The 27,845-nt window shown below is 44.0% G+C and overlaps 1 protein-coding gene across 5 annotated transcripts; it reads right to left on the bottom strand.

The window, feature by feature from the left end:
- Positions 1-635: 635 nt before the first annotated feature.
- On the bottom strand, positions 636-25,269 carry VDAC2 (voltage dependent anion channel 2). Of its 5 annotated transcripts, XM_084845207.1 has the most exons (11): positions 25,128-25,269; positions 24,836-24,953; positions 24,064-24,125; positions 20,548-20,619; positions 12,718-12,767; positions 10,357-10,509; positions 10,218-10,270; positions 8,167-8,394; positions 3,357-3,507; positions 2,248-2,305; positions 636-1,198 (listed from the first exon to the last, which is right to left on the bottom strand). In XM_084845207.1, exons 3-11 carry the CDS (start codon positions 24,098-24,100, stop codon positions 1,107-1,109), a joined length of 894 nt encoding a protein of 297 aa, XP_084701333.1. In that variant the 5' UTR covers positions 24,101-24,125; positions 24,836-24,953; positions 25,128-25,269; the 3' UTR covers positions 636-1,106. The 5 variants fall into 5 exon arrangements, with proteins under 5 accessions (XP_084701333.1, XP_084701335.1, XP_084701332.1 ...); XM_084845209.1 differs by lacking the exon at positions 24,064-24,125; XM_084845206.1 differs by lacking the exon at positions 24,836-24,953.
- Between the last annotated feature and the right edge of the window lie 2,576 nt (positions 25,270-27,845).

The raw sequence follows: 27,845 nt of genomic DNA, 5'->3' as shown, positions 1-27,845 counted from the left end.
AGTGAATAAAGCGCAAGGTAAGAGGCAGTCCCAAGCCAGTTCATGTAAGCAAGACATTCTCAACATCTGGGACAAAGTTGAGATATTAGGGTTGCTTTAAAAAAAAAAAATCCAGATGGTGCAACCAATAACCATTACTCCTCAAATGGGCACCAATATCTACTTCCCACATGAAAAGAACATGGGCACATTCTGTGCTGGGGAAGAATGTATGTATGTATGTATGTGGGTAGCTCAAAAAAGTGTCTTGCAAGATTAACAAGATAAAGATTGGGCAATATTTGCAGCTTTCACTCACAGCTGGTTCCATGGATTCATCCTTTCCAGGTTACATTACATTCTGAGCTCATAGGAGCGCTCCCCTTTTGCTGGAGGCAATCTGGAAAGAAGCCTTCAGTCCTGAAGGAATCACTATGCCATTGCCCCAAATGGAATGTGCTGTCAAAACACCCAGATTCCACAAGCAATTCCCAAGGTGGACATTAACAGCTTCAGCAAACTGGATTTATAACAGAACTTGCAGAACATCAAAGAGTTATAAAGCGCACCTGGAATAACAAGGTAGCTTCACAAGCAAAAATTAAGGCTGGCTTCAGCTCTACCTCTCAATAAGTTAACATATCTGGAGGCACAAATATGTGTGTGTATTTGTTTTATTCATAATTTTAAATTGCCTTGGGATACCAAAAGTATTTTTAATTAAGGTGATTTTAACAAAACCGTTGACCTTACTTTTCAGAATATCCACTGATCCATTCTGTTTTTTCAATGGCTATATCACGTGTTAAAAGAAACATAACATGCACACATTTGTACAGGTTTTCATAAAGTCTATTTCATTATTTGTGGGTAGCGCATTCAACAGTTAAATACATTTAAATAATGTATTATGTAGTGACTGCACTAATGCAGAATTGAGAACTAGGTAGGTAACCAATTTAAACTAAAAACCAGCTAACAAGTAACTGCCTAAATATTCTGAATACAGCTCTTGTTCTAGGCCATCCCTCCAAGAAGGAAAAAAGCCTCCGAGTCACACTGGAATTACATGTTTAAGGCCATATTCTTCCGATATCCCATTTCCTGTGACAGCTTTCTTCACACCTTTAAGCTTCCAATTCTAGGCCAAGACCAAGTTTATGTCCACCAGCATTGATGTTCTTTCCATCGATTACGGCAGACATAGTGAGCTTCACACCTGCAGATTAACACAACCAAAGGGTTTTAGAGAAGGCATGCTCTGTTGTGTTCACCACCTGCTCCTAACTTTTTTCAATGTTAAAGGTACTACGTTAAGTGGAGCTTTTGGCTGAACTTTTTAGTCCTCACCCCAACTGAAACAAAGCCTAAGTTCACTTGCTCATGGCCATCCCCTTCTAGCCTCCCCTCCCTTTATTTTCCTCCACTACCAAAACGTAGACTGAAAGCTCCTCAGGGTAGGGGCATATTTTTTGCCTGATTCCTGGCACCATACAAGAAAACTCCTGCAGATACAAAGAAGGAAAGCTTATCTTCTTTATGGTTTTTTTTTTTGGATCATAGCTTAGGCACACAAAATCCTTTTGACTTGCAAATAGTTCAAAGGTCTTGAGTTCTCACAGAGATGCAGTTTTCCTGCTCACATTACTCCATATAATTGAGATACACAAGAATGCCAATATCAGTTGATTCAGAAGCATAAAGCTTCAAGTAAAAATGACTAGGAACACACTAAAGGGAAATACACATTTGGCCTTGGTTCTAACCGAGGTGGTAAATGTGTGTGGGCTGTACCACTTCAGAATGCAGAAGAATGCTCACTTAGTTAATATTCCATCATACAATTCCCCACCACCACCCCACATAGAAAACTAGATCAGGGAGAAGGCTTCTAGACAAGCCTTCTGTGTGACACGTTAGTTTTCTCTGTGCAGGGAATCGTTTGTACAGTCCAGCATACAACCGACCACAAGAAACATCCATCATCAAACAGTGATCAGTGTCCATTTGTTCTAACCAAGTATAACTTAAAACAAATAACATATCTATCCCACAGACTGGTAAGTCGTAGAGGTGCTTAAAACTGAACATTTCAAATTGTCATACTGAATGCAAGTAAATTGTTTTTGAGGTGAGTTCTGCAGCTCTCTCTGAGAAGTCCTCAAAAATGTTTTCAGGTGCAAATTAACTACACTCTACAAGCAGCTTTAGCCTGCATATTAACAAAGAACTTCAGTATCTCCTTACATTCCTATGACAAACATTTACCTGGCCTCAGGGTCTGGGTGTAACCAACTCCAACTAGACTAGAATTGTTCACTTTTGCCTGCAAAAAAATGAGAAGCAACTGAAATAAGAATTTCAGCAATCCTCTTTGATAATCATATAATGCAGTAAATATAAGTTCGAATTATTGAAATTTCTGCAAAAAAAAAAAATTTTTTTGGGAAGAACAGACTAACATAAGAAACAACATGCTAAAAGCTGCAATGTCCAGCTTGATGCAAAACAGGCTTTTTCATCCCCAGTTGTTATTGGAAACGGCCCAGAAGTAATAGTAACTTGACATGGTAATATCTCTGCTTCCATCTGGACAAAAGTGGCCAATTTTGTAAATTAACTTTCAAACATTTATAGCATTCAAACATTTAATTGGTTCATTTGTGTCTCATGACCAACAGAATTACGAAGAAGCCCTCTAAGAATTCTAAAGCTAAACTTGCACATTTCTTTTGCTATAGCATTAACACCTGTTGATGTTAACAGCTACTGTCTTAACCTTATGGCTAAAAGTTGTGTATGACCCAATGCGGATAGAAATGAAGAAACCCACAATAAGTATGCACCAAAAGCAAGAGCTGGGTTGAATGCAATTCCATGGCGTTTTGTAGAGGACATTCTCCTGGAGGTGCTGGTATATGATTTGTGGTGGTCCAAAGCTTATTGTGGGGAGCACACCTCCAGTTCTTTATTCATTTATACTATCTAGGCTATTACTGGTATGAAGGTGCCACATTTCACAGTGACCCAGTTTGCATGATCACCGTGGCTTAAACAAGAGTACTGTTTACATGTCAATACTTCAGTTCCGCAAAGGCATCTTGAATACAGGGAGGGAGGAGGCAAATTAGGAGGGAAACAAACAACCCAGGGACTGAGAAAACAAACCATGATTTGTTTGATCATTTGCCAGACTAACCCTGGGTAGAGCAACAAAACATGGTTAAAATAAGCCATGGTTAGTGTTTCATGTCAAGCAGGTCCATAGGTTCTCTTTCTGGGTTGTTGTTCCTTCAAGCTAGGATGGGGGAGGGTGTCTTTTCAGGATGGGGCAAATAGAAGTTTTATGTCTGTAATTCAGTGGAAGCTCTACTTACAGAAATAGAAGCGGTGGGATCCAACAGGTACTTTGCTGCAATTCCAAAACTAGTACTGTTGGTGCCTGCTGTCCAGTTAAGATTTATAGCACTCTCAAGGTTGTCACTGACTTTTTGGTAAATTGAGCCACCAAACTCTGACCCATCATTACTGAAAAATATTTTACAATGATATTTAAAGTGATGAAATAAAACAAACATGTGAAAACAGTTTTAACATTTTCCCACTACCAAGCAAGTTATTCCATGGGGGGCGGGGCGGAGAACAGATAAAAGCCCTGGTTAACCTTGCTGAAAGTGTTGAAATACACAAGTACAATATTCAGGGTATCTACTAATTCTCTCTGAGAATTAGAATAACATGTGAGGTTCAAGTAAAATTAAAAACAAACACCACCATCTGGAAAGGGGAATAGAGAAGATTTTGGCAAGTCTTCCTTTGGCAGCATTTGTGAAAGTGTTCTGAGAACTGGAGTAAGACAGAGGTTATTACTGTTGGTAACAGGCAACAAGAATCAGCATCAATGATGGTACCAGCTCCTTTTTCTTCATGAGCATTAGTTGTACAGATCACAGCACACATATGCAGTGCACTTCCCTCCTCTCCCCTATGCCCATCCCCAAACCTTGAGCACACTAGGATTCCAGGACTTGGAGCATCCATCTACTCATTGCCCACTGACCCACAGCAACATGCGCACCAGCCCTGTGAGAAGGAAGATCCCCTCAACCACTCACTCCTGCTGACACCAAGAATGGCAGAGAAGAAGCCCAATAACAACCTCAAACAGAAACATCACTAGAACAGACAATCTCACTCCCCAGTATGCATGGAGAAGCACAAGCGTACATCTCCCCTGCCTACCTACTGGTGCACTTATCCCATCTTCTATGTTCCAGGATGTCCACATAGGGGAGCAGTACTCAAATATGGCCTATACATGTAAAAGCCAACACATGATGGCCCAGATCACGCAGGGGGCAGTTGGCAGCTTTTAGCTGGAGACGCGGACTGCACATATAGAGTCTATGTGCATGAGTTATATTCAAACAAGCATTTGGGGACAGGGGCAGGCACACATACTCCCCTCTACACATATGGGCGGGATGGGGGATATTGTTATCCAACCTGACCCAAGGTTTTGGGGGGTGCGAGGGCAGGGAGACAGCTCTGCCAGCATTTGTTTGCCCTATTTATGGTTTAAGAAGGGGGAACATAAGAAGAGCCCTGCTGGATCAGACCAAGGGTCCATCTACTCCAGTATTCTGTTCACACAGTGGCCAACCAGCTGTCAACCAGGAACCCACAAGCAGGGCATGAGCACAACAGCACCCTCCCACCCACGTTCCCCAGCAACTGCTGTACATAGGCTCATTGCCTCTGGTACTGGAGGTAGCACATAGCCATCAGGACTAGGAGCCATTGATAGCCTTTTCCTCCAGGAATTGGTCCAACCCCCTTTAAAAGCCATCTAAATTGGTGGCCATCACTACATCCTGTGGTAGCGAATTTCATAGTTTAACTATGCGCTGTGTGAAGTACTTATTTATTTCATTTCTATACCGCCCAATAGCCGAAGCTCTCTGGGCGGTTCACAAAAATTAAATCCAAGCAACACACAATAAAACAATTTAAAATATACAGAACATTAAAACCACAATATAACAATACAACCACAATAAAACCTAGCAGCAGCGCAGGAGTTTAAAATACAGATTTAAAACAGCAAAGATAAAAATTTAGAAAGCTAAAATGCTAAAATGCCTGGGAAAATAAAAAGGTCTTCACCTGGCGCCGAAAGGAATACAATGTAGGCGCCAGGCGAACCTCACTAGGGAGCTCATTCCAGAGCCGGGGTGCCACAGCAGAAAAAGCCCTCCTCCTAGTAGCCACCCGCCTCACTTCCTTTGGCAGGGGCTCACGGAGAAGGGCCGCTGATGATGTAAAAGATACTTCCTTTTATCTGTCCTGAATCTCCCACCAATCAGCTTCATAGGATGACCCCAGGTTCTAGTATTTTGAGAGAGGGAGAAAAATGTCTCCCTGCCCACATTCTCCACACCATGCATAATTCTGTAGGCCTCTATCATGTCTCCCCTTACCCCTTTTTTCCAAGCTAAACAATCCCAGCTGTTGTAACCTCTCATAGGGGAGATGCTCCAGCCCCTTGATCACTTTAGGTGCCCTTTTCTGCACTTTTTCCTGGGCAATTTTCCACATAAATATATATTAAAACTGATAGCACTGTGATCACTGTTTCCAAGTGGTTCAACAACATTTACATCTCATACTAGGCCCTGGGTGACACCACTTAGGATTAAATCCAGGATCGCCTCCCCTCTGGTTGGTTCCATGACCAACTGTTCTGGGGCACAATCGTTTAGGGCAACGAGAAATTTAACCCCTTTGTCATGGCTGGAACATGCATTTATCTAATCAATGTGGGGGGGTCACTGAAGTGACCATTACAACACTTTCTTGTTTGGAGGCCTCCCTGATTTCATTTTCCATCTCAAGGTCACTCTGAGCATTCTGGTCTGGGGGACGATAGCATGTTCCTAGCACTAAATTGGTTTTGGAGCCTGGTATTGTCACCCACAGCACTTCTTTGGAAGAGCCTACCCCTTTTAGGTGTTCTAGTCCGCTCGACACTATGCCCTCTTTGATGTACTAGGCAACACCTCCCCCAGTATGCCCTTCCCTGTCCTTCCTATAGAGGTTATATCCAGAGATGACCGTATCCCACTAGTTATATCCGCTCCACCAGGTTTCTGTAATGCCCACTATATCCAGGTTTCCCTTTAAAATCAAGCACTCAAATTCTCCCATTTTGATGTGGAGGCTTCTAGCATTTGCATATAAACACCTATCCATGGTATCCTTCCCCAGATGCCTCTGGCGTGTGCATCTTTTGCTATAGGACGTTGGCCCATTTGATTAGCTATTATGTTCTACCATGTACTCCTGGCCTAGTTCCTCCCCTTCTACATTTGGGCAATCAAAAACATTTTCATCTTCATCCCTTTGGGATGATTTAACCTGAACCAGATGCTTCCCAGCTCCTGTCAGCTTTCCCCAGAGTTTAATTTAAAAGCTGCTCTGCCAGCCTTTTTGGTTAGTGCCAGCAGGGGAGATTTCTCCAAATGCATAGGAGTCTATTCCAGAAATAAGTGCCAAGTGATATTTTTCTCAAAAATCTTGGTACTACTTTTGTTTGTTACAGTATGCTATGAATGCTAACAATTCAGAACATGGGCAAAAGCTTCCAACTTCTAATCACCATTTCGTTTAAGTAACTGAAACTTAATTTCTGTAGGAAGCTTTACACTGTCAATGTAAGTGGCTGCCAAGACCGTGTTAATACAATTTACCCAGTTAATAGGCACCATAGCCTTCAACTATCCAAGATGTTTTATGCAGTACAGCCCTCTTCAGGTGTTTACTTCCGATTGTGTGAAGGGTCCTCCAGAAACATGTGGGACTAATACCGTGTCCTTGATGCTGCTGCACATGCCAACATCAATTCTAAGAGAACACATGATTGCCTGACCTTGAAGGAGCCAAAAACAGAGAGCCAACAAAGTGACCAAAAACAAAAGTGACATGAAATCACCAAAGTGCCTATTGCTGTGCTAGGCTGACCAATGTTTTGGAGAAAATGCCTTCCTCAGGAGCTATCTAGAACACAGAACTACACATTTTATACATAACATTCAAAATACACAGCACAAAAAATATCAACTAATTAACTGCATCCATTCACAAATGCATTACAAACTTTCAGCACAATAAAATTCACATGTAAAACTCACAAAAACGCATACATGTATGTATATTGAATTGTTTTATAAACAATTCATACAGGAATTGTTTTATGAATAATTTAAAAATAATACAACCACCCACTAAAACCAGGATACTCACCTGCACGACTCAAAACCACCTTGTCACTGCATATTCACATGAAAAGCAAAACCCAGAGTACTGTTCTTCACTCCCCAGGGAGCATCACTAATCTCTCTTTTTATAATGAAGGAAAAAATTGAAAACACAATCATAAGGAAGAAATTGTATCTCTTCATTCAAACTCCCAAGCTCCAGAATCCATTTGCTTTCTTTTCTTGATAAGATTTTTTTGTCTTCCTGAATTTTCTTGTGATGAAAATTGTAAGTTTGTAATGCATTTGTGAATGGATGCTGTTAATTAGTCTGTGATATTTTTGTAGCTGTGTATTTCTTACTTAGTGTATAAAATTATAATATGTGGTTCTGCGTTTCAGGTAGCCTCTGAGAAAGATATTATCTCTGAAATGTTGGGCGAGTCACCTTTGTTTTTGAGTCTGAAGGGGACACCTTCACTGTGCACAGGGTTTCCAGCTTGGGAATGGGAACCATGATCGAGCTCAAGACAGCTTACATAACGATGCAAACCGGAGCACCACGTGCACCCTCTCATGTTACATTAAGTTTTACTAGGTAATATCCAGTTGAAATTGTGTGCAACAGAACTTCTCACTTGAGCCTGAAATACAAGTTATGAACATCCTGAAAAGGGAGTCTCTCTTCCCACAGCATACCAATAATGAATATATGAACAAACTGGTATTTCCTCACAATTGTTATATCACAGAACAATGTTTAAAAGGTCATTTTTACTCTTCTAGATCTTCACAATGTTTTCTGATAATTAATCATTGAGCAAATAAGCCCTACAAATTGCAGGCATGTTCAATACGACAAGTGTGAGGTTTTAAAATTCCTGGACATCTTCATTAACTGCAATATGGTTAAGCTAGGTTTAATACTTACACATTGGCGTGCATCTGGAAGTCTCCAGTCTTGTAACCCACAGCAAAGTTATTCTTTGTTAACTTGGATTTGGCACTATCAAAGGTCATTTGGTAACCAGCAAGCCAGCCCTCATAACCCAAGACAACTGTGCCATGAATGGCAGGCCCAGCAAAATCAAAGTCAACATCACACCCAAGGTTTATGCATTCACGCTTATAAGCAGATTTGATTTTGCCACTTTTCTTTCTGAAAAGAGAAATTCTGAAGTAAGATTTGTTCTCTCCCTGGAGTGCACAAGTTATACCAAGTCTCATCTTTAGGAGGAAAATAAAAGATGTCCAGTTAGGGCCAGCTTAAGTGAGTAGTCACTAGACCAAGTGCAGCAGTCCATTAGAGTACTGGAAAGAACAGACACAGCAACCTTTAAGGGGAAAGAGACTCTGCGGATTGACCTTATTTCACATTCATAGCCCAACACTGGAGTGGGCAACCTTATCAGCATCAAATCCCTAGCATCCCCAGGTAGGGCTGAGAAAAACTCCTGTCTGAAACCATGGAGACCCCCGTTAGTCAGTGCAGACAATACAGAGCTAGTTGGAACAACGGCCTGACTTGCTGTAAGTACTTTCCTGTATTAGAACCATATCATGGGGTGAAGGGGTACAGCAGGTTTATGTCTAGTAGTGGTATATAATTAATCTTCACTATTTTTCACCATGAGCCAGGAAGCTGCTAAACCAGAAACAAACCAAAATGCATGCCCCTGAAGGGTGCAAAAAACTGATTCAGCATTTTACAAGGTTTTATACAGAATTTAGGCTAGCCTATCGTGTGAAAAACCGCAGACGCAAATGGCATAGCAAACGACATTTGCGGCCATAAAGCCCTTAGTTTAAGCTAAATACAGCCATTTATGGCTGCATTTAGTTTAATCTAAGAGCTTTACGGCCGCAAATGGTGTAGTGCACGCCGTTTGCGTCCAGAGTCAGCCTCAGCCAGCGATACAGCACGGCAATGGCGGCCGTATCGCTGATGCTCCGGAGCCGCTGACAGGGAGGATCTGCCGCAGGGAGGCAGAGGTAAGGGATCCTTTCTGCTGCCAACTCTGGAGGCCAGATTCTTTTGAATCCGTCCTCGTTGGGGTCATGGCAGAATTCTCTGACATCCCTAATAAGGGCTTATACTGTCCACTCTGGCTCTACCTCGTATCTGGATAGGAAGGAATCTTCTGCCAAATCAAATTAATAGCCACTGGTGCATTTTTTGCTGGCTTTCCCCTGCCATGTGCATTTGGGATCGCTGGCTTGAATGAACTGGGTTTTATAGAACTATTCCTTGAACCAGGCTATGTACCTTTGGCACAAGCCCCGCTTCTGCTTGAGACATACTTCTACTACTACTGATCACTTATAAAATGTCTAACGTTTCCTAAGTCCTGCATAAAAAATAAGACAGTGACCCTGTTGGCGTCCAGTGGCAAATCCTGGGTTAATTAGCCCACAAATTGTTGTTTCTGTGATGCCAGAATAGGGGCAGTAGGGGTAGTTTGTGGGTTACACAACCCCAAGTTAACCCAAGAACAAACCACGGGTTAACTTGGGGTTGTTTAACCTACAAACAACCCCAAGTGTCCCTGTTCAGACATCACAGAAATAACCCTCAAATGTGGCATTCGAGCACTGTTAAAGCAAACAGGAAGCGGCTTGGGTGCAGCACACATCCCTGCAATTTGTGGGTTAATTCAACCACAATTTGCATCCGGATACCGTGATTATGTCTGAACAGAGCCATTCACTGCCTGCAGGCTCACAATCTAACAGACATGATATAAAAGGAAAAAGGAATGTGGCAGGAAGAAGAAAGCTAGTAAATTTAGGGAGCAGTTCTTGAAGTTACATAATCTTAGTGGTATATTCTCATCTGGACAGGTGGGCCTCCCTGCCTTTAAGTACATATACAGTATGAATCAAGCCAATGAAGTCTTCTTCAATAGCATTCATTAATCCATCTCTCACTTTGCATGTCACCTACTTGGAACATGCCAAAACTTTTAATATGGAATAACTTACCCAGTGTTTGGTGAGAAAGTTGTATCAAATGTCAACTTCAAACCTTTGGCAAGCTAGTTTATGGGGGGAAAAGAAGGTATTAATCAACAGGTACAAGTGCACTCCTTTTTAATTTCTCTGTACATTTAAACTCAGTTACCTGATCTTCAATTGCCATTTCTGTTCCCAGAGTGTTATCTGTGTTCCATTTTTCTGTGAAAGTTACACCATACTCAGCCCACTTGTATTTAGTCTGCAAGCTTCCATTCACTTTCCCTGTGTCAGTGTTTGATGAACCAGATGTTGTGAACTCCTAGCAAGACAATGCAAGTACAGGGTTTTTAGTTCAACATAACAAAGGGGATACAGAGAGGAGCCAGAATCAGTAAACATCAAGTACCTTTCATTTTAGAGGCAAATTCAGTTTTATTGCCATTTTGTTTGAATTTCAATGCCATTTACTATGACTGATTGAAATCTGGAAGAACCAGATAATCTATAACCATTTCCTGAGATTTGGTTAATGCTCAGGTGACACCACAGCAAGTATTATAAAAACCTCAGACAACACATGCCCTCCTGTCAAGGACAGGGCACCAAATGCACTGAATGGTGTCATTCAGATGTAACTCCAGAACACAGGCGCACAACCTTTGTTGTTGTTCAGTCGTTCAGTCGTGTCCGACTCTTCGTGACCCCATGGACCATAGCACGCCAGGCCTTCCTGTCCTGCGCTCTCTCCCGGAGCGTGCTCAAGTTCATATTCATTGCATCGGTGATGCTATCTAGCCATCTCATCCTCTGCCGTCCCCTTCTCCTTTTGCCTTCAGTCTTTCCCAGCATCAGGGTCTTTTCCAGGGAGTTTTCTCTTCGCATTAGGTGGCCAAAATATTGGAGCTTCAGTTTCATTATCTGTCCTTCCAATGAGCACTCAGGGTTGATTTCCTTTAGGATGGACTGATTTGACCTCCTTGCAGTCCAGGGGACTCGTAAAAGTCTTCTCCAGCACCACAGTTCGAAAGCATCAATTCTTCGGCGCTCAGCCTTCCTTATAGTCCAGCTCTCACAGCCATACATTACTACTGGGAAAACATTACTACTGGGAAAGCACAACCTTTACAGCTCCTTATATCCACACTAACAGCAGCGGGAAAAGAGCAATCTGTATGAGGATCACTGGGAGAGGAAGTGGAGAGTCCTCTCCCCCTCCACTACTCCCCAGTCTTCCTCAAACAGATAGTTCATTCCCTGCTGCTGCTGCCCATGAGGAAAGAGGCATCTGTAACAGGATCACAGGGGGAGGGGGTGGAGAGAAGGCCAGCAAGTGGTGGCAGAAGACGCAGTGGCTCCAATTACAATGGTACAATCTGTGGGAAATCAGCGAGGGGAATTTGGTGATGAGGGTCAGGGCACCCAGGGGGCGAGGCTGTGCATGCCTGTGCTAGACCATGGTTTGGCATTCCAAGAATGAATAGGCAAGAGCATTAGGCTTATGCACTCCCTCATCCCCACACACAGCAACTGGTAACTTCCAGGCCTTATTTGCAGCAAACCATATTCTGCCTCTTCAGACAAAACTGCAAACAAGTAACAGGAGTTACTAAATGCTTTGCATAAGGGGGGGAGATAGGGAGAGGAGGAGGACACAAGACTGAGGCTCACACATGGTCCTTCTTATAATACCTTATGTCTGGATGACCCCAATGACGAAGCTCCATAGTATGGGGCCTGAGATGTTAAGATCTACATTCAAAGTAATCATAAATTAGCCAATGATAAACATAACGGCTTAAGTCTGATGATCCTCCAAACCATGATTTGGAAGGTCAGAAAAATACTCCATCCTTCACTACTAGGTTGCTCTAATCAGTTTGCCATGACATCCAAATCAGGCACCTATATTAGCACCAACATGACAAACCATAGCTTGCAAACCCATTTGAAATGACAGTCCAGATGTTAGCATTAGTTTGCTCAGTTTGGACATCAGTGCAAACTATGGTTACTGAAAGCTAGGAAAGAGAGGGGGAAGGAACTGGAAGGGGGCAAAAAGGAAGAGGCGGAAGAAAAGAGTGAGCCCATGACATGGTCCCATACAGTTGTTCTGTCAGAACATGACTCTTATGCTCCAACTTAGGTATTTAACCATGACAGGAAATGATATTATTGTTGCTGTTAGAATTTCTTAGTTGCTTTTCTCTTTAAAAAGACCCAAGGCAAAACGCTCCCTTTCTCCTTCATTTCCATATGCTTGCAATGCCTGTCTCTGATGGGGAAGAAGAGGAGTGGCAAGGTAGCCCTTCAAGGAGGCCTAAAGATTTGCTGAAATCAGCTCTCCACACCAGTTGCTGGTGGGAGCACAGAAAAGCTGGGAAGGGGTTGCAAGCAATAGGAGAGATTTGGGAGGGTTGCGATTTCATCTTTGGGCCAGGTAGGGATCCCTGGCCAAAAGAAAAAATTACAACCCTCCCAAATCCACAAATTATTAGTTATTGTTTAATATTGCACTGGAAACACTTACCACTCCACTTGTAGATTTCGTTTTCACATCCAATGTCACCTGGCCGAAACCTTGAGACACAGAACTGAAATTAATACAGTACTTTTTTAACAACACACTGATCTTTCAAGCAGTTAATACTATAGCTTGAATATAATTTCAGGCCGAGTCATGAGAAAACTTCACACTACTCTCTTCCTGGTAGCATTGCTGCTACTCTAAACAGAGTTTAGAATCTGTTTTAAGTTCTGTTGAATAAGCAAAGGCAGAATCCCTCACTACAATATAGTATTCAGAAAGCTTAGTTTTTAATTATAGTGATCATAAACATTAGCCCATTGAAATAATTGATGTTTGGATACAATAATTATTCTAGTAGGGACAGGAAGAAAAGCTATAGTTCTACTTCTTAATGATACACAGGATACAAATGTTTAAAATAAATAAATAAACTTCTTCATACACATCCTTATTCCCAGAACAATGGGAAACAAATGAAACTTCTGAAACTGGAATCTGGGAGCAGGGATAGGGCAGAGATCTGTCTTAAAAAAAATTCACAACAAGCCCAGGGCTTCCAGTGGGTGTGAAAGCATTTGCAGAGTGGGCCCAGGACATGCTGCTTTCCAGTGGGTTCCAGATCCAATCTAGAATTGATCCATCTACTAGTTGTCCAGTTCTGGACACCACATTTTAAGAAGGATATAGACAAACTGGACAGGGTTCAGAGGAGGGCAACAAAGATGATCAGGGGACTGGAAACAAAGCCCTATGAAGAAAGACTGAAAGAACTGGGCATGTTTAACCTTGAGAAGAGAAGACTGAGGGGAGATAGAATAGCGCTCTTCAAGTACTTGAAAGGTTGTCACAGAGAGGAAGGCCAGGATCCCTCCTCCATCATCCCACAATGCAGGACATAGAATAAGGGGCTCAAGTTACAGGAAGCCAGATTCCGGCTGAACATCAGGAGAAACTTCCTGACTGTTAGAGCAATACGACAATGGAACCAATTCCCTAGGGAGGTGGTAGGCTCTCCCACACTGGAGGCATTCAAGACGAGGCTGGATAGCCATCTGTCAGGGATGCTCTGACTTGGATTCCTGCACTGAGCAGGTGGTTGGACTCAGTGGCCTTGTAGGCCCCTTCCAACCCTACTATTCTATGATTCTACTACCCCAGAACTGTCATCACTAACTCTCCAGATAGGAGTCTTTCCCAGAAGGGATGTCAGAAGATTCCAGTTTGGGAGTGGTTGGTGTGGTTTTGCTAGCTTGGCCCCCCGCACACCAGCATATGGATCCCTGAGTTTGCCCAGCTCGGTGTGCACCAAGTTGGCCAAGCTCATGGTTTCCCACTTTTTCACGAGCCGCCATTTTGGATAAAGTTGGGGCTATAGTCATTTACAGACATTGCATTTTGCACAAAAGCATGGCTGCAAATGTGCGGTTTGCACAATTTATGGTTTCTGTAAATAGCAATGCCCGCGATCTTGCTCAAAATTGTGGCTCGCCCCCCTCACCCAAGTCACAAGCTCTCTCCGGGAGCCCATGGACTATATGGTGGTTTGCCCCACATGCCCACCAGTCAGACAACTGGAGGGAGTCTGGTGAGTGGTGTGCAAAGAGGGCATGGGGGAGTTCACCCATCCCCAGTCACAACGAGGTCAGTGATGCTACTGAAGTGTCCTGCAAATCACACATGCTGTGTCGATCTTCACAGGGTGGCTAACAAGGGTAAACCTGACCTGGTGCAGGGACAGCCCAGTGTCTGTCCCCACATTTCATACACAACTTCAGATTTCGAGGGTGCCCTCTAGCTAGGCATGTGAAAATGAGCAATGTTCAAGATCGCTACGATTCTCCAGATGTCATCTTGCCACATGTCTTGTGCCCAATTGCTATCCGTGTTTGTGATCTGATTCCTGTTTGCACGTGCCTCTCCTAGTACCCCTCCTCCAATCTCTTCTGGTCTTAAATTTTAAGCAGCAGTAGCAGTAATATCTCAACAACATGCTTTATTACTATGGTTCTCTAGAGCGTTCATTCCAGTTCAAAGCTGTCAGCATTTTATTTTTTTACATCGTTATTTCATTGTGTTGTAACACTTTTAAGATTTTTTGTACCTGTCTGTTGCACTTTGAGGTATTATATAGCAGATACTTGCAGATTTATTTAGCAATATTATTGGCAGGAAGAAATTGTTTGTAGTTCCTTCCATTCAAGCAGCAAACACATAAGAGCCTTTCTGAGCTGTCACTAAAGGCTGATCCAAATGTTTACTGTTGGAGGTACCACAGTCCTCTCGTGTGGGACTATATAACTTGGCATTTCAGTTATGAGACTGAAAAAGTCCCACATCAAACCTGAGCAATTCAAAGGGAGAAATCTAATTTTGACTAGGATTAAATTAGGGCTTTGAGTTGTGATGGATGGATCTGTGGCATTCCGTTTCTTTCAGGTTGTCATTTTTCCAGTCTTAATTTTGGTTTATCTCAAACATTGAGGATGTCTCCAGTCTTAAATTCAGTTCATCCCAAACTTTGGGTATCTATATCTATCCAAAGTTTGGGATCATATGTATATCTATCTATATTTATTATCTCCGTCCGTCCATCCATCCATCCATCCATCTATAGTTTGCATGAAGATTTATAGGCATTTTGTACACATTTCTCTTAATACATATATTTTTGCATGCATGTTCGTCTAATAATCACATTTTGTATGCATTTTTTTATTGGATAACTCTACTGCAAAATTTGGATAAGTGTAAACTTTGAAGGATAACTGAGTTTCAGTTTGTATATTAGTTCCAAAGTGCAACATTATGTAAGTTTGCATTACAATTTAAATTGAACACATTTCTCCCACATGCCTAACTTTGAGAGCTTACCTCTTAAAAATCTGGGTTTGAATTCCTGTGTATTCAGTCATGTTTGCGGTATTGAGTTAGGGTTGCCACCTCTTTTTTTTCCTGACAAAGCCCTCTATTTTAACAGCTAAATGACAAACAGGCACAACATGATCCTTTCCATGCTGGGAATTGTTGTTCAGTCGTTCAGTCGTGTCCGACTCTTCGTGACCCCATGGACCATAGCACGCCAGGCCTTCCTGTCCTGTGCTCTCTCCCGGAGCGTGCTCAAGTTCATATTCATTGCATCGGTGATGCTATCTAGCCATCTCATCCTCTGCCGTCCCCTTCTCCTTTTGCCTTCAGTCTTTCCCAGCATCAGGGTCTTTTCCAGAGAGCTTTCTCTTCGCATTAGGTGGCCAAAATATTTCAGCTTCAGCTTCAGTATCTGTCCTTCCAATGAGCACTCAGGGTTGATTTCCTTTAAGATTGACTGATTTGACCTCTTTGCAGTCCAGGGGACTCGTAAGAGTCTTCTCCAGCACCACAGCTCGAAAGCATCAATTCTTCGGCACTCAGCCTTCCTTATAGTCCAGCTCTCACAGCCATACATTACTACTGGGAAAACCATAGCTTTGATTAGACGGACCTCTGTCGGCAAGGTGATGTCTCTGCTTCTTACTATGCTGTCTAGGTTTGCCATAGCTTTCCTCCCAAGGAGCAAGCGTCTTTTAATTTCATGGCTACAGTCACCGTCTTGGAGTGATCTTGGAGCCCAAGAAAGTAAAATCTGTCACTGCTTCCATTTCTTCCCCTTCTATATGCCAGGAAGTGATGGGGCCAGATGCCATGATCTTAGTTTTTTTAATGTTGAGTTTCAAACCAGCTTTTGCACTCTCCTCTTTCACCCTCAACAAGAGGCTGTTTAGATCCTCTTCGCTTTCTGCCATTAGGGTGGTATCATCAGCATATCGGAGGTTGTTGATAATTCTCCCGGCAATCTTAATTCTGACCTGTGATTCATCCAACCCGGCATTTCTCATGATGTACTCTGCATATAAGTTAAATAAGCAGGGTGACAATATGCAGCCTTGTCGTACTCCTTTCCCAATTTGGAACCAATCGGTTGTTCCATGTCTGGTTCTTACTGTTGCTTCTTGACCCTCGTACAAGTTTCTCAGGAGACAGGTAAGGTGGTCTGGTACTCCCATCACTTTAAAGAATTTGCCACAGTTTGTTGTGATCCACACAATCAAAGGCTTTAGCGTAGTCAATGAAGCAGAAATAGGCATTTTTCTGGAATTCTCTTGCTTTCTCCATGATGCAGCGAATGTTGGCGATTTGATCTCTAGTCCCTCTGCCTCTTCAAAACCCAGCTTGTACTTCCGGTAGTTCTCGGTTCGCATACTGCTGAAGCCTAGCTTGTAGGATTTTGAGCATCACCTTGCTGGCATGTGAAATGAGCACAATTGTGCAGTAGTTTGAACACTCTTTGGCGTTGCCCTTCTTTGGAATTGGAATGTAAACTGACCTTTTCCAGTCTTGCGACCATTGTTGAGTGTGCCAAATTTGTTGGCATATTGAATGCAGCACTTTAACAGCATCATCTTTTAGGATTTTAAATAGCTCAGCTGGAATACTGTCATCTCCGCTAGCTTTGTTGTTACTAATGCTTTCTAAGGCACACTTGACTTCACTCTCGAGGATGTCCGGCTCAAGTTCAGTGACCGCACTATCATGGCTATCAGGGACATTCAGATCTTTCCTGTATAGTTCTTCTGTGTATTCTTTCCACCTCTTCTTCATCTCATCTGCATCTGTTAGGTCCCTGCCTTCTTTGTCCTTTATCATGCCCGTCTTTGCACAAAACATTCCCTTGAGATCTCCGATTTTCTTGAAGAGATCTCCAGTCTTTCCCATTCTATTCTTTTCCTCGATTTCTTTTCATTGTTCATTTAAGAAGGCCTTCTTGTCTCTCCTTGCGATTCTCTGGAACTCTGCATTCAGTTGGATATATCTTCCCCTTTCTCCCTTGCTTTTCGCTTCCCTTCTTTCCTCAGCTACTTGTAAAGCCTCATCAGACAGCAGCCACTTGGCTTTCTTGCATTTCTTTTTCTTTGGGATGGATTTCGTTGCTGCCTCCTGAACAATGTTACGGACCTCCGTCCATAGTTCCTCAGGCACTCTGTCTATCAGGTCTAATCCCTGAAATGTATTCCTCACCTCTTAGGGATGTACGAAAGGGACTTACCTTGTCCCGCAGCTTTTTTCGCTGGGGGGGGGGAGGTGCTTCGCTTCTCCCCCCGAAGTTCATGCGAGGGGGGGGAGGCTTCCCGCCTCGCCTGGCCGAAATTCAGGCCGGGCGGGAGGCGCCCCATCCCTCGCCGGCGAAAGTCAGGCCAGGTAGAAGCGCCGTGTCTACCCGGCTGCGAAAAAAAACAAAAACAAACCACCCCCGTGATAGGCTACGTAACGATTAACGTAGCCTATCACGGCTAGATTTGCTAAGTCAGCCGTGATAGGCTACGTTAATCGTCACGTAGCCTATCACGGGTGACTTTAAAAAAAAAAGAAAAAAGCGCGTACGCAAATGGCGGCCCCCATAGGGAGCCGCCATTTGCGTTCCTTATTTGGTCCCTGTAGTCTACGTAAAGATTTACGTAGACTACGGCGAAAATAAGGGCAATGCTATTTGCGTTGCCCTTATTTTCGCCGTAGTCTACGTAAATCTTTACGTAGACTACAGGGACCAAATAAGGAACGCAAATGGTGGCTCCCAATGGGGGCCGCCATTTGCGTACGCGCTTTTTTTTTCCCCCCAAAGTCACCCGTGATAGGCTACGTGACGATTAACGTAGCCTATCACGGCTGACTTTGCAAATCTAGCCGTGATAGGCCACGTTAATCGTTATGTAGCCTATCACGGGGGTGTTTTGTTTTGTTTTTTTTAACTTTCCTTGTAATGGAAAAAAATTTTCCTTGTAATTTCCCCGCCCCTGACGAAGACCCGACGAACCGCTGCTGGGACCCGCCGCCGGGAGGGACATTCGTGAAAGGTAAGTCCCATCTTGGGAGGGGGCGGAGAATTTCACCGCCGATTTCGGGGGGCCGAATGCATTGGCGCTCGGCCCCCCGAAGTTTTGGGGAGAAATTCTCCCCCATCCCTACTAGAAATAAACAGAGGCATCTGGCACAGGCAGGGCAGCATGATTTAAATAAATGATTTAAATCAGCAAGAAAAGCATGGACAATTTAAATCATTTATTTAAAATCAAATTTCCTATTGATACTACAACATATATTTCCTAAACAATGGTGCAAATCTGACCACTAAACCATGTTAATTTACAACTAAATAGACTATTATTTACACTGTTTCTGACCTTTTGTAAAACTATGTACATGTAAGTATCAGAAGAAAGTAGCAGCTCTTTCCGAGTTCTTTTTCTCAGATAACTCTGGAATGATGGGGCTATGCAGGTACAGTTACCCCCACAAATCCAAGGAGTAAAAGCAACAGTCCTCTGTCAAGTGGCTGAATGCCACCAAGATCTCAGCTGCTGGAGGTTGAAGACTGGATCCTATCCTTCCCTAGAACTTTACAGCTGCTCCTCCAGCTGATCTACAGTCCCCAAGGAGGACCCACCCCCAGTTTGAGAACTACTGATTTGTGGTAAGGTTTACCTCACTGGACATCTCCCACCTCCTGCTCCAGTAAGGACAAACAGTACCTAGGTTGGGTGGGAGGGTAGAGCTCCCACTTTGCTATAGCAACTACCCATATTCCCTTCAAGAGGCCTACCCTCATACTTGAAAACCATAGTGCTAAGGTAATAGGTGGCTGTCTATCATCTCTTCTAACTGTCCCTAAAGTGGCGCATTTAGTATTTCTACTACTTTGCTGATGCTTGGTATGGCTCCACTGCGCTAAGAAGCTCAATTCTTTTTATTCTGAAGAGAAAGGCAAAAGTAAGTTTTCTCCCAAACTGGATGACTACACTAAATGCTACAAAAATCAACAGGAAGTTCCAATATGTCTCATGAAGATACAAACTGAAAGTACAAAGTTTGAGTCATAGACATTCCATTTCTGTCAATAACATCCTCTATATCACAATGGAAAAAGCAATGATGTAGTATGGATCGGGGTTCATTGGTAACAGTAGCATATGGACAATATTGTGCCATACTCGGGACAAAACCATATTCTTTACAAGTATTAAAGCTTGGGGCCCATCTTAGCTTGGGGGTCATCTTAGACTCCCAGCTGTCCATGGAGGCTCAGGTGTCAGCTGTGAGCTGGACAGCGCTGTACCAACACCATCTGATACGGCGGCTGCACCCCTACCTTCCCGGCCATCTGCTCCCATCGGTAGTACATGCCCTGGTCTCCTCTCGTTTAGACTACTGTAATGCGCTCTACGTGGGGTTACCCTTGAAGACAGTTCGGAAGGGGCAGCTGGTACAGAACGCGGCTGCTCGCCTGATTAAAAGCAGCCGCTGGTGAGATCACATCACTCCAGTGCTGAAGGAGCTGCACTGGTTACCAGTTGTTTTCCTGGCCAAATTCAAGATGTTGGTTTTGACCTTTAAAACCCTATACGGTTCCAGCCCAGCCTATCTTAAGGAGCGTCTCCAGCAACACCAGATAGGCCGCTCAACAAGATCAGCCTCGGATGGCCTTCTCTCTGTCCCATCAGCCAGGACAGCTAGGCTGGTGAGGACGAGGGAGAGGGCCTTCTCTGTGGTGGCCTCCACTCTGTGGAACTCCCTCCCTAGGGTACTCATGCCATGCCCCCGCTTTAATGAACTTCCACCACACACTAAAAATGTGGTTGTTCAGGCAGGCATTTGGGGTGGGTTAGGGTAATTTTAGAAATGTGATGTTTTTAATGTTGAATTTTATTGTTTTGAACTGTTTTTAATGTACATCGCCCAGAGTGGCTGGGTGACAAACCAGATGGACGATAAATAAATTTAATAAATAAATATTATTCATACCAAATCCTTTGTTGAAGACGTCTCTGGCAGATTTGCCAAGATCCACATATGCTGGTGGGATAGCCATTGGAGCTGGAGGGAGACAGTAATGGGCATGTTAGTACTGCAATAAGAGAACATACACATATTAATCAGTTCTATGCTTGCTGCATTTTCAAATAACAATTCATATAGAGGATGGTTAGACACTCCCATTCTATTATTTAACCTACATATTATTTAAAAAAAGAAATAAGTTTGAGCTACAGCAAAACAGGACTGGCAATCCAGTATTCCATTTTTAACTACCAGGAATTGCAAATTTAAGATGACAGAAAACATCTCATTTAGGACAACATATCCAGATGTTTTATGGATAACCAAGGCACATTTTTCCAAGGCAACAGAAAGTCTCTCCTGTGTCTCCTTCTCTCAGAAAGTGAGATATACAAAACCCAAATAAGGTTTTACAAGCGTGAAATAATACATACTTATTTAGGCTCGACTTTTGCCTGCACAGCCCACACATAACCCATTATCTGTTTTGGGGTTATGCAGGAGTTGTTTAACCCTCGCATAAGCCACGTTCGCCAGGTTCACACAACACAACAACCCTTGAATGGGGGCTGCATATGCAACCTGGCACCCCCAGGCAACGCAGGTTGTCTGTGGTGTGTCATCTGAACCCAGTCAATATGTAACACCATTCAAGCAATAGTTTATATATTTTATAGAACCCTTTCCTCCATAAAAATCCTGCAAAGGATTTTCACAATCAACAATGCCATGAGTCAATTTCACAACAGATCTCAGTGACAGCTGAAAATCTATTCATATATACAAGAGATCTGTGTATTTTGTGATACAGCTTTGCTCATGGAACCTGGGAATATACAGAAGCACTGGAGAACATGGACATTCAGAGGACACACACATAACATTTAGCACTACATGTAACATGAATCTGACGTGACATTTAACTTGCATATTATTAAACACAACACAGTATTTGTTATTCAGCTTATCAAGTCTTGATGTGCAGATATCAAAATGCAAAATTTCTCTATATGTTGTGAAAAGCTTCACCTGATTTCTGTGCATCCTGCTGCTTTTAAACACAAGCAGGCCAGACCAGTTATTTTCTGCTCAGCTGGCAACTCTGGCTACAACTTGATGAGACCCTTACTTTCATTTATAATTCAATTATATTTGTCTTTGTATTTTATTGCCAGCCACCCTGCTGAAGAACAATATGTAAGTGTACTAAATAAATTCTTTTCATCCACAATACCAGCTTGAAATATGAAGCAGAACAAGAGGAATTTAACATAAACGGAGTATCACAAGTATTCCAATTCTTCTACAACCTTTACCCGACCAATAAGGCCCCTGTTACCATGTTTCGTCTCTTTGCGGTATAGAAATGTTAACCCTCATGGCTCAATGTGCAGAGGCATCTTTCACATTGGCTGGAAGCCAATTGTATTGGAGACCCTAATACATGGGGCAGTCAAGACATCCCAGATCTCCTCTGAAATCTCTGGGTTGCACTCCATCCTATACAGCGACACGCAAAATTCAGCCAACTACATTCACCATCTTTGTTATATGCTATTTTTACATTTTGACTTGGAAATATTAGAAGAGCTCAAATTATCCATATGTTTTATTTACACATGAGAGTAACACGCTTGGGTTTGCAGAGTGCCTAATTTTATCAACTGGGCTAATAAGTGGGCTAGAGGAATGACATCTGCTTTTTAATCCAGTGGGATCAACAGCTGGAGGCCTCAAGCGAAAACTGAGCCAGAGTACCAGCATATCTTCTCCTCCCCTCAGTTGCCAATTCAGAAAATGCAGTAGCTTTTGGGGATAGGTAGGGCCCTGGCCCAACACCCGCCATTTTCATAGTGGCACTCCTATGAAGGTGTTGCTGACCAGGGCTCTACAGGCATAGTCAAAAGGAACTGTGTCTTTTCTTCCTCCAGTCTGTAACAAAGTTTTAAAATCCACTCTAAATTCCACTCTCCCAGTTTCAAAAATGTCGACAAGTTTGTCAACGCATACATTTGCAAGGAAAAAGCACAAAGGTATGCCAACTTGAACAGATATTAGGTAGTAAGATCCGCTGAAACCAATGGAAGCAATTTCCAAGTCATTTTAGATTAGGATGCCAATCATAAGAAAATGAGGCAAGTAGCTGCACCCTCAATTCCAGTTATGTACTGACCTAGGGGCTGAAGGTCAAGAGAAAAAATATATTTTTGCAAAACCCAAGCACAACCTCACTAAGAGCAGGCAGGTTTATGATGATTAAACCACAAGTTATGAAGATCACAGGATTATGCTGCACCTTTCCCTGAAGTTATTATTTCAAACTGCTCCACACCCTTACCTTAAAGCACCCCTAAGGAATTCTTAGAAGGATTTGCAAATGTCTACAACACCAATCTAGTAAGCAGTTCAAGCAAAGAGAAACATAACAGACAGTAGAAATATTAAATTTAAAGCACACATTTGAGCAGCTTGACATTACCTAGGTTTGTTTCAAATACGTAGTAACAGTTAGGGATGGGGGAGAATTTCTCCCCGAAACTTCAGGGGGCCGAGTGCCAACGCATTCGGTCCTCCGAAGGTTGTTTGGGGAGAAATTCTCCACCCCCCTGCCCCCCACCCCCGGGATGGGACTTACCTTTCACGAATGTCCCTCCCAGCGGCGGGTCCCGGCGGCGGTTCAGCAGGTCTTCGGCAGGGACGGGGGTGGCAGCCGGTCTTTCGACCGGCTGCCGCCACCGCCATAACAAGAAAAGTTAAAAAAAAACCACACGCCCCTGTGATAGGCTATGTAACGATTAACGTAGCCTATCACGGCTAGATTTGCAAAGTGACTTAAAAAAAAAAAAAAGCACGTACGGCTAATGGCGGCCCCCATAGGGAGCCGCCATTCGCATTCCTTATTTGGTCCCTGTAGTCTACGTAAAGATTTACGTAGACTACGGCGAAAATAAGGATAACACAAATAGCGTTGCCCTTATTTTCGCCGTAGTCTACATAAATCTTTACGTAGACTACAGGGACCAAATAAGGAACGCGAATGGCGGCTCCCTATGGGGGCCGCCATTTGCGTACGCGCTTTTTTTTTTTTTAAGTCACCCGTGATAGGCTACGTGACGATTAACGTAGCCTATCACAGCTGACTTTGCAAATCTAGCCGTGATAGGCTACGTTAATCGTTACGTTAATCGTTCTCCCCGGCCTGAATTTCGGCCGGGCGAGGAGGGAAGCCTCCCCACTCCGGCCTGAACTTCGAGGGGAGCAGCGAAGCGCCTCCCTCCCACCGCGAAGCAAGCTACGAGACCAGGTAAGTGACTTTCGTGCATCCCTAGTAACAGTGGTAAAGGTGGACCACTTTTTCTGACTATGGATTATCTGCGGTGTTAGATATTAGTCTGTCTATAAACCTCACTATTACTATAACTTATAAATCTGTTAGTCAAGTTACTTCAACATTCTTACTTCAGCTCCTTCCCTACTTACGTCTTGGTGGGCGCTGACATGCTGGATTAAAAGTCATAGCTATTTAGTCCAAGTTAGAGAATCTATAAAATGGGGGGAAATTACATTAAAAAATAAACTACACACATTCAGGATTAAGATTAACAACTCTCCCGGAGTATAAGACAATTTCTGCAGTGGCTTTTCTTTTTAGTGATGCACTCGCAGACAAAGACAAAGCCTCTACGGCTGCCACCTCCCTTTTTCCAAGGCTGCAGTTTATAGGCACTTACTTGGAAATCCCACTAAACTCAATGGAACTGACTCCCAAACAAACATGCACAGGACCATGCTGAATGTCCAGGTACAGGGAGCTGAGGTGGAGAGCGACAATAATAGTGCAAGCAGCACTTCGCCTATAAAAGGCAGGTTATACACCAGCCTTCCCCAATCTGATGCCCTCCCTATGTATTAGACTACAACTCCCATAATCCCTCAGCCAGCATAGCTGTCTGGAGCATTATGGGACTTGCACTCCAACACATCCAAGCACTAGGCTGAGGACTGCTGTTCTTCACATACAAGATCAACAGAACCGGGGCCAGGAAACAAGATGAAGTCGTAACAGGAAATAGGATAATGGAGAAGAACCTCCTTCCCCTACCAAATACCCTTCAGGCATGGGGGCCTGACTAGGCCCTATACCAACTACCCCTTAGGAGGGAGATAGACTATTTTGCGGGGGGAGAAAACGAATCAGGCTTTGGCATTTCTCCCCATATACCACCCCCACTCAAGAAACAGTGTAACTGACCAGAGCGAAAGTTGGCCTTGTGCAAGTCCCTCTCAGCTCAACCAACTTCACAGGGTTGTTATGAAGACAAAATGGGGCGCGGGGGGAGAGAGCGGGGCCACATTCACTGCTGTGAACACTGGAGCAAGAACAAGGTAAAATGTAATGGATCCCTCACTTACGGGCCCAGCCCCAGACTGGCAAATGACTTCACCCCCCCACCCCCCGCCGCGGTGGAAACTGGGTCCCTCGCCCGAGTTCCCTTCCCCAGCACCCCCTCCGTTGTCATGGCAACACCGCCACCCCTCCCTACCTGTCTAGACGGGGAAGGGGCGAGGAGGGAGGTTCGCTCTCGCCACGCGACGCCGCTCTTCCGCCTCCTCTCTGGCCGCGTGAAGGCCGCGCTGGAGGGCGAAGTGAAGGAGACACCTCGCGCTCGCCGCCCGCCCGCGCACAAGGACCCCGCAGCGCCTGAGGGCTCTCTGCGCCGGGCGCCTGTGCGGAGCCCGCTCGGGCCTTGCCTCGACTGCCTTCCGAACACCCCGCGAGGTGCCGCGCGGCGGGTCGACGGCACGAGCGAGCCCTGCTGCGAGGGCAGAAAGGGAGAGCGAGGGCGCGGGAAGCGTCCCAGCGAAGCAGGCACTGAAGTAGAAGGCCCTCTCGGGCACCTAGGCCGGGGAGCTCGGCTGGGGAGGAGAGACAAAAGGGGCGGCGCCCTGCAGGGCGGGCGAGCCGGCGGGAGTGACAGCCGAGCGGGAAGCGCGGAGGGCGCGCTCGCTCCTCCACGGCGGGCGAAAGGAACAGGGAGGGTGGCGGCGCAATGGCCTCGTCGGCATGCGCCGTCTGGGGAAACGTGCCGCGTGTTTTATGCAGCCTTAGGACAGCGCTGGTGTACACTCATTTACCCGGGCGCGGGGAAGAGTCCCATTGAACTTACGTTCAGACAGAAATAAAAGCCCTGCAACTCCCAGCATTCCACAGCCAACCATGCTGGCTGTGGGATGCTGGGAGGTGTAGGGCTTTTCTTCTGCCCAAACACGCGTAAGATTGCGCCCTTACTCCCACTTTCTACACAAGAGTTGTAGGTTGTTCTTTTTAATTATTGTAAAATATTTGCACCTGCCAACTTGGTAAAAAATGACCCCATAGCAACAAACAATACTTAATAGTGCATCGGACCGTATGCTGCTCCAACTGATCTCAAAGTGGCTGTTTCAGTTATTTGTTCCCCAGAACAGCCTCCTCTGTGCGTCCATGCACAGAACACTTTCGCTGCTACCATCAAGCCAACATCAATAAGACAGAGGAGAGAATCCATTGGCCGCTGGTTTCTGAGATTTTAGGACACGAAGTTCCAGCAGCCAAGTGCCTGCACACTCCCTGGTAGAGACAATCGAAGTGAATGGCGCCCTGGTGATAAAAGCACTACAACGCTTATTCATGGATAACAAAAAATAGCATTTAAATAGTACTTTAGAATGTTAAATGCCTTTCACATAAATTACCATGCTGTAATCTGTTCAACCCTGTAAAGTAGGTCAGTGTTATCCCCATATTGCAGATAGTGGGGCTGAGAAAGAATGGCTTGCCTAAGTCCATCTAACAAGTTCATGACGGATTCAAAACATGCGGGCTGAGGAATGCTGGGAGTTGTAGGACTTTTTTCTGTCTAAACATGCATAGGATTGCGCCCTTCTTGATTCGTAGTTTAATTTCATACAGCCAGAAATATCCCGTACATATTTACTTGGAAGCAAGTCCCACTTTGCTCAATGAGGCTTGCTCTCAAGCACATGCAGGGTTGCAGCCTTAGCCACACCATCACCTAATACACCAAGTGTGTATTATCCAGGGACATTATCCCCCCCCCCTTTTGGTATCCGTTCCTCATAAATCAGGTCCCAGTGTTCTCCTTATTTCTGCTTTTGGGTTATATTATATTCAGGCATTGGGAATTAACTGTGCCCAGCCTTCAGAAAGCCTTAAGTACAGCCCAACCGTCATACTTCCTCTCCTTTTCTTAACTTAGGAGAAATCTTGCTGCAGGCCTGTGTTAGGAGCGCTACCAATGAGCTATATTTAGGGTGCAATCCTCTTTTCGCTGAGGGAACTCAAGCTGAACACAACAGGGTAATTTGATAGCTCATTATCTGTGATCTATTTAAAAACGGAACAAAGGGCATTTAGTGCAGGAGGGTCATAGCGTCATGTAAAGAGCCTGCAAACGTCCGTGAAGGAGCAATCTCAGTCACCGGATAAAAGCCCAGTGTGAAGGAGCCCCAGGAGACTGGATAACACTGACTATATGGCAGTGTTATTACACACTACTTTCAGCCCCCAACGAACAATACAGGTAAAACTACACTGGGCTACTTTGCAGAATTTATGCAAGTTCCACACTCTCTCACTCACAGTACCACCATCGCCCTATAATATGGGTATAATAATGGTGGACTTTATTTGCATTGTGGGGTAATTTTTTACACACTTTATTTATTTATGCATGAATTAAGACCAGAGTTAGAAAGAACATGGACTCCTGTGTTTGCTGCTGGCTTTTGTTTTAGCATGGTTACAGCTACACTACAATTGTGGATTACTCAGCTGTTTTCTACAGGCAGTAAGCATTTTACCTGGTAAGACTCAAACATTTATTCAAAATGAGCTGGGAACCCCCTTTTCTACACAATGGGTCACTGTACACTTTTTAATCTCCATGGCTAGCATCACTCCCCTAAATGTCAGTCATTGTGGTGACTGACCACTCATTAGTTAAAAACACTGGAAGGTGATACTAAGCTCATTCTCACAAAACACTTGGGCAAAGTAGTGTCCACATTTTGCCTCATATCTCTTGTTCTACAAGGGTTAGAGACTTGCTGTTTATTTTTTTAACTGAAAACTGAGAATCCAGGCCACATAATATTACAAACAGGCACTGGAGGACATGGCTAGTGTTCATGGCAACTCCATTTGTACCAGGCACACATACCAAATATTTTTGTTCTAGACCCCAAAATAACCACAATAA

This window comes from Heloderma suspectum, chromosome 3, assembly GCF_057233095.1.
Source record: "Heloderma suspectum isolate Gila_16-S chromosome 3, 16-S_ref, whole genome shotgun sequence".
In the NCBI taxonomy this organism is placed as follows: Eukaryota; Metazoa; Chordata; class Lepidosauria; order Squamata; family Helodermatidae; genus Heloderma; species Heloderma suspectum.
Note: the sequence above shows the minus strand (reverse complement) of the source record. Positions and strands in the feature narration are given on the sequence as shown.

Bases quoted from the DNA above. Each gene is read 5' to 3' on its own strand.
- VDAC2 (XM_084845207.1), bottom strand. From the start codon at position 24,100: ATGACTTTTAATCCAGCATGTCAGCGCCCACCAAGAC. The intron at 12,768-20,547 runs GTATGAATAATA...CTGTGTCTCAAG, and splicing joins CGTCTTCAACAAAGGATTTG to GTTTCGGCCAGGTGACATTG. The intron at 10,271-10,356 runs GTAACTGAGTTT...CCCATAAACTAG, and splicing joins AAATGGCAATTGAAGATCAG to CTTGCCAAAGGTTTGAAGTT.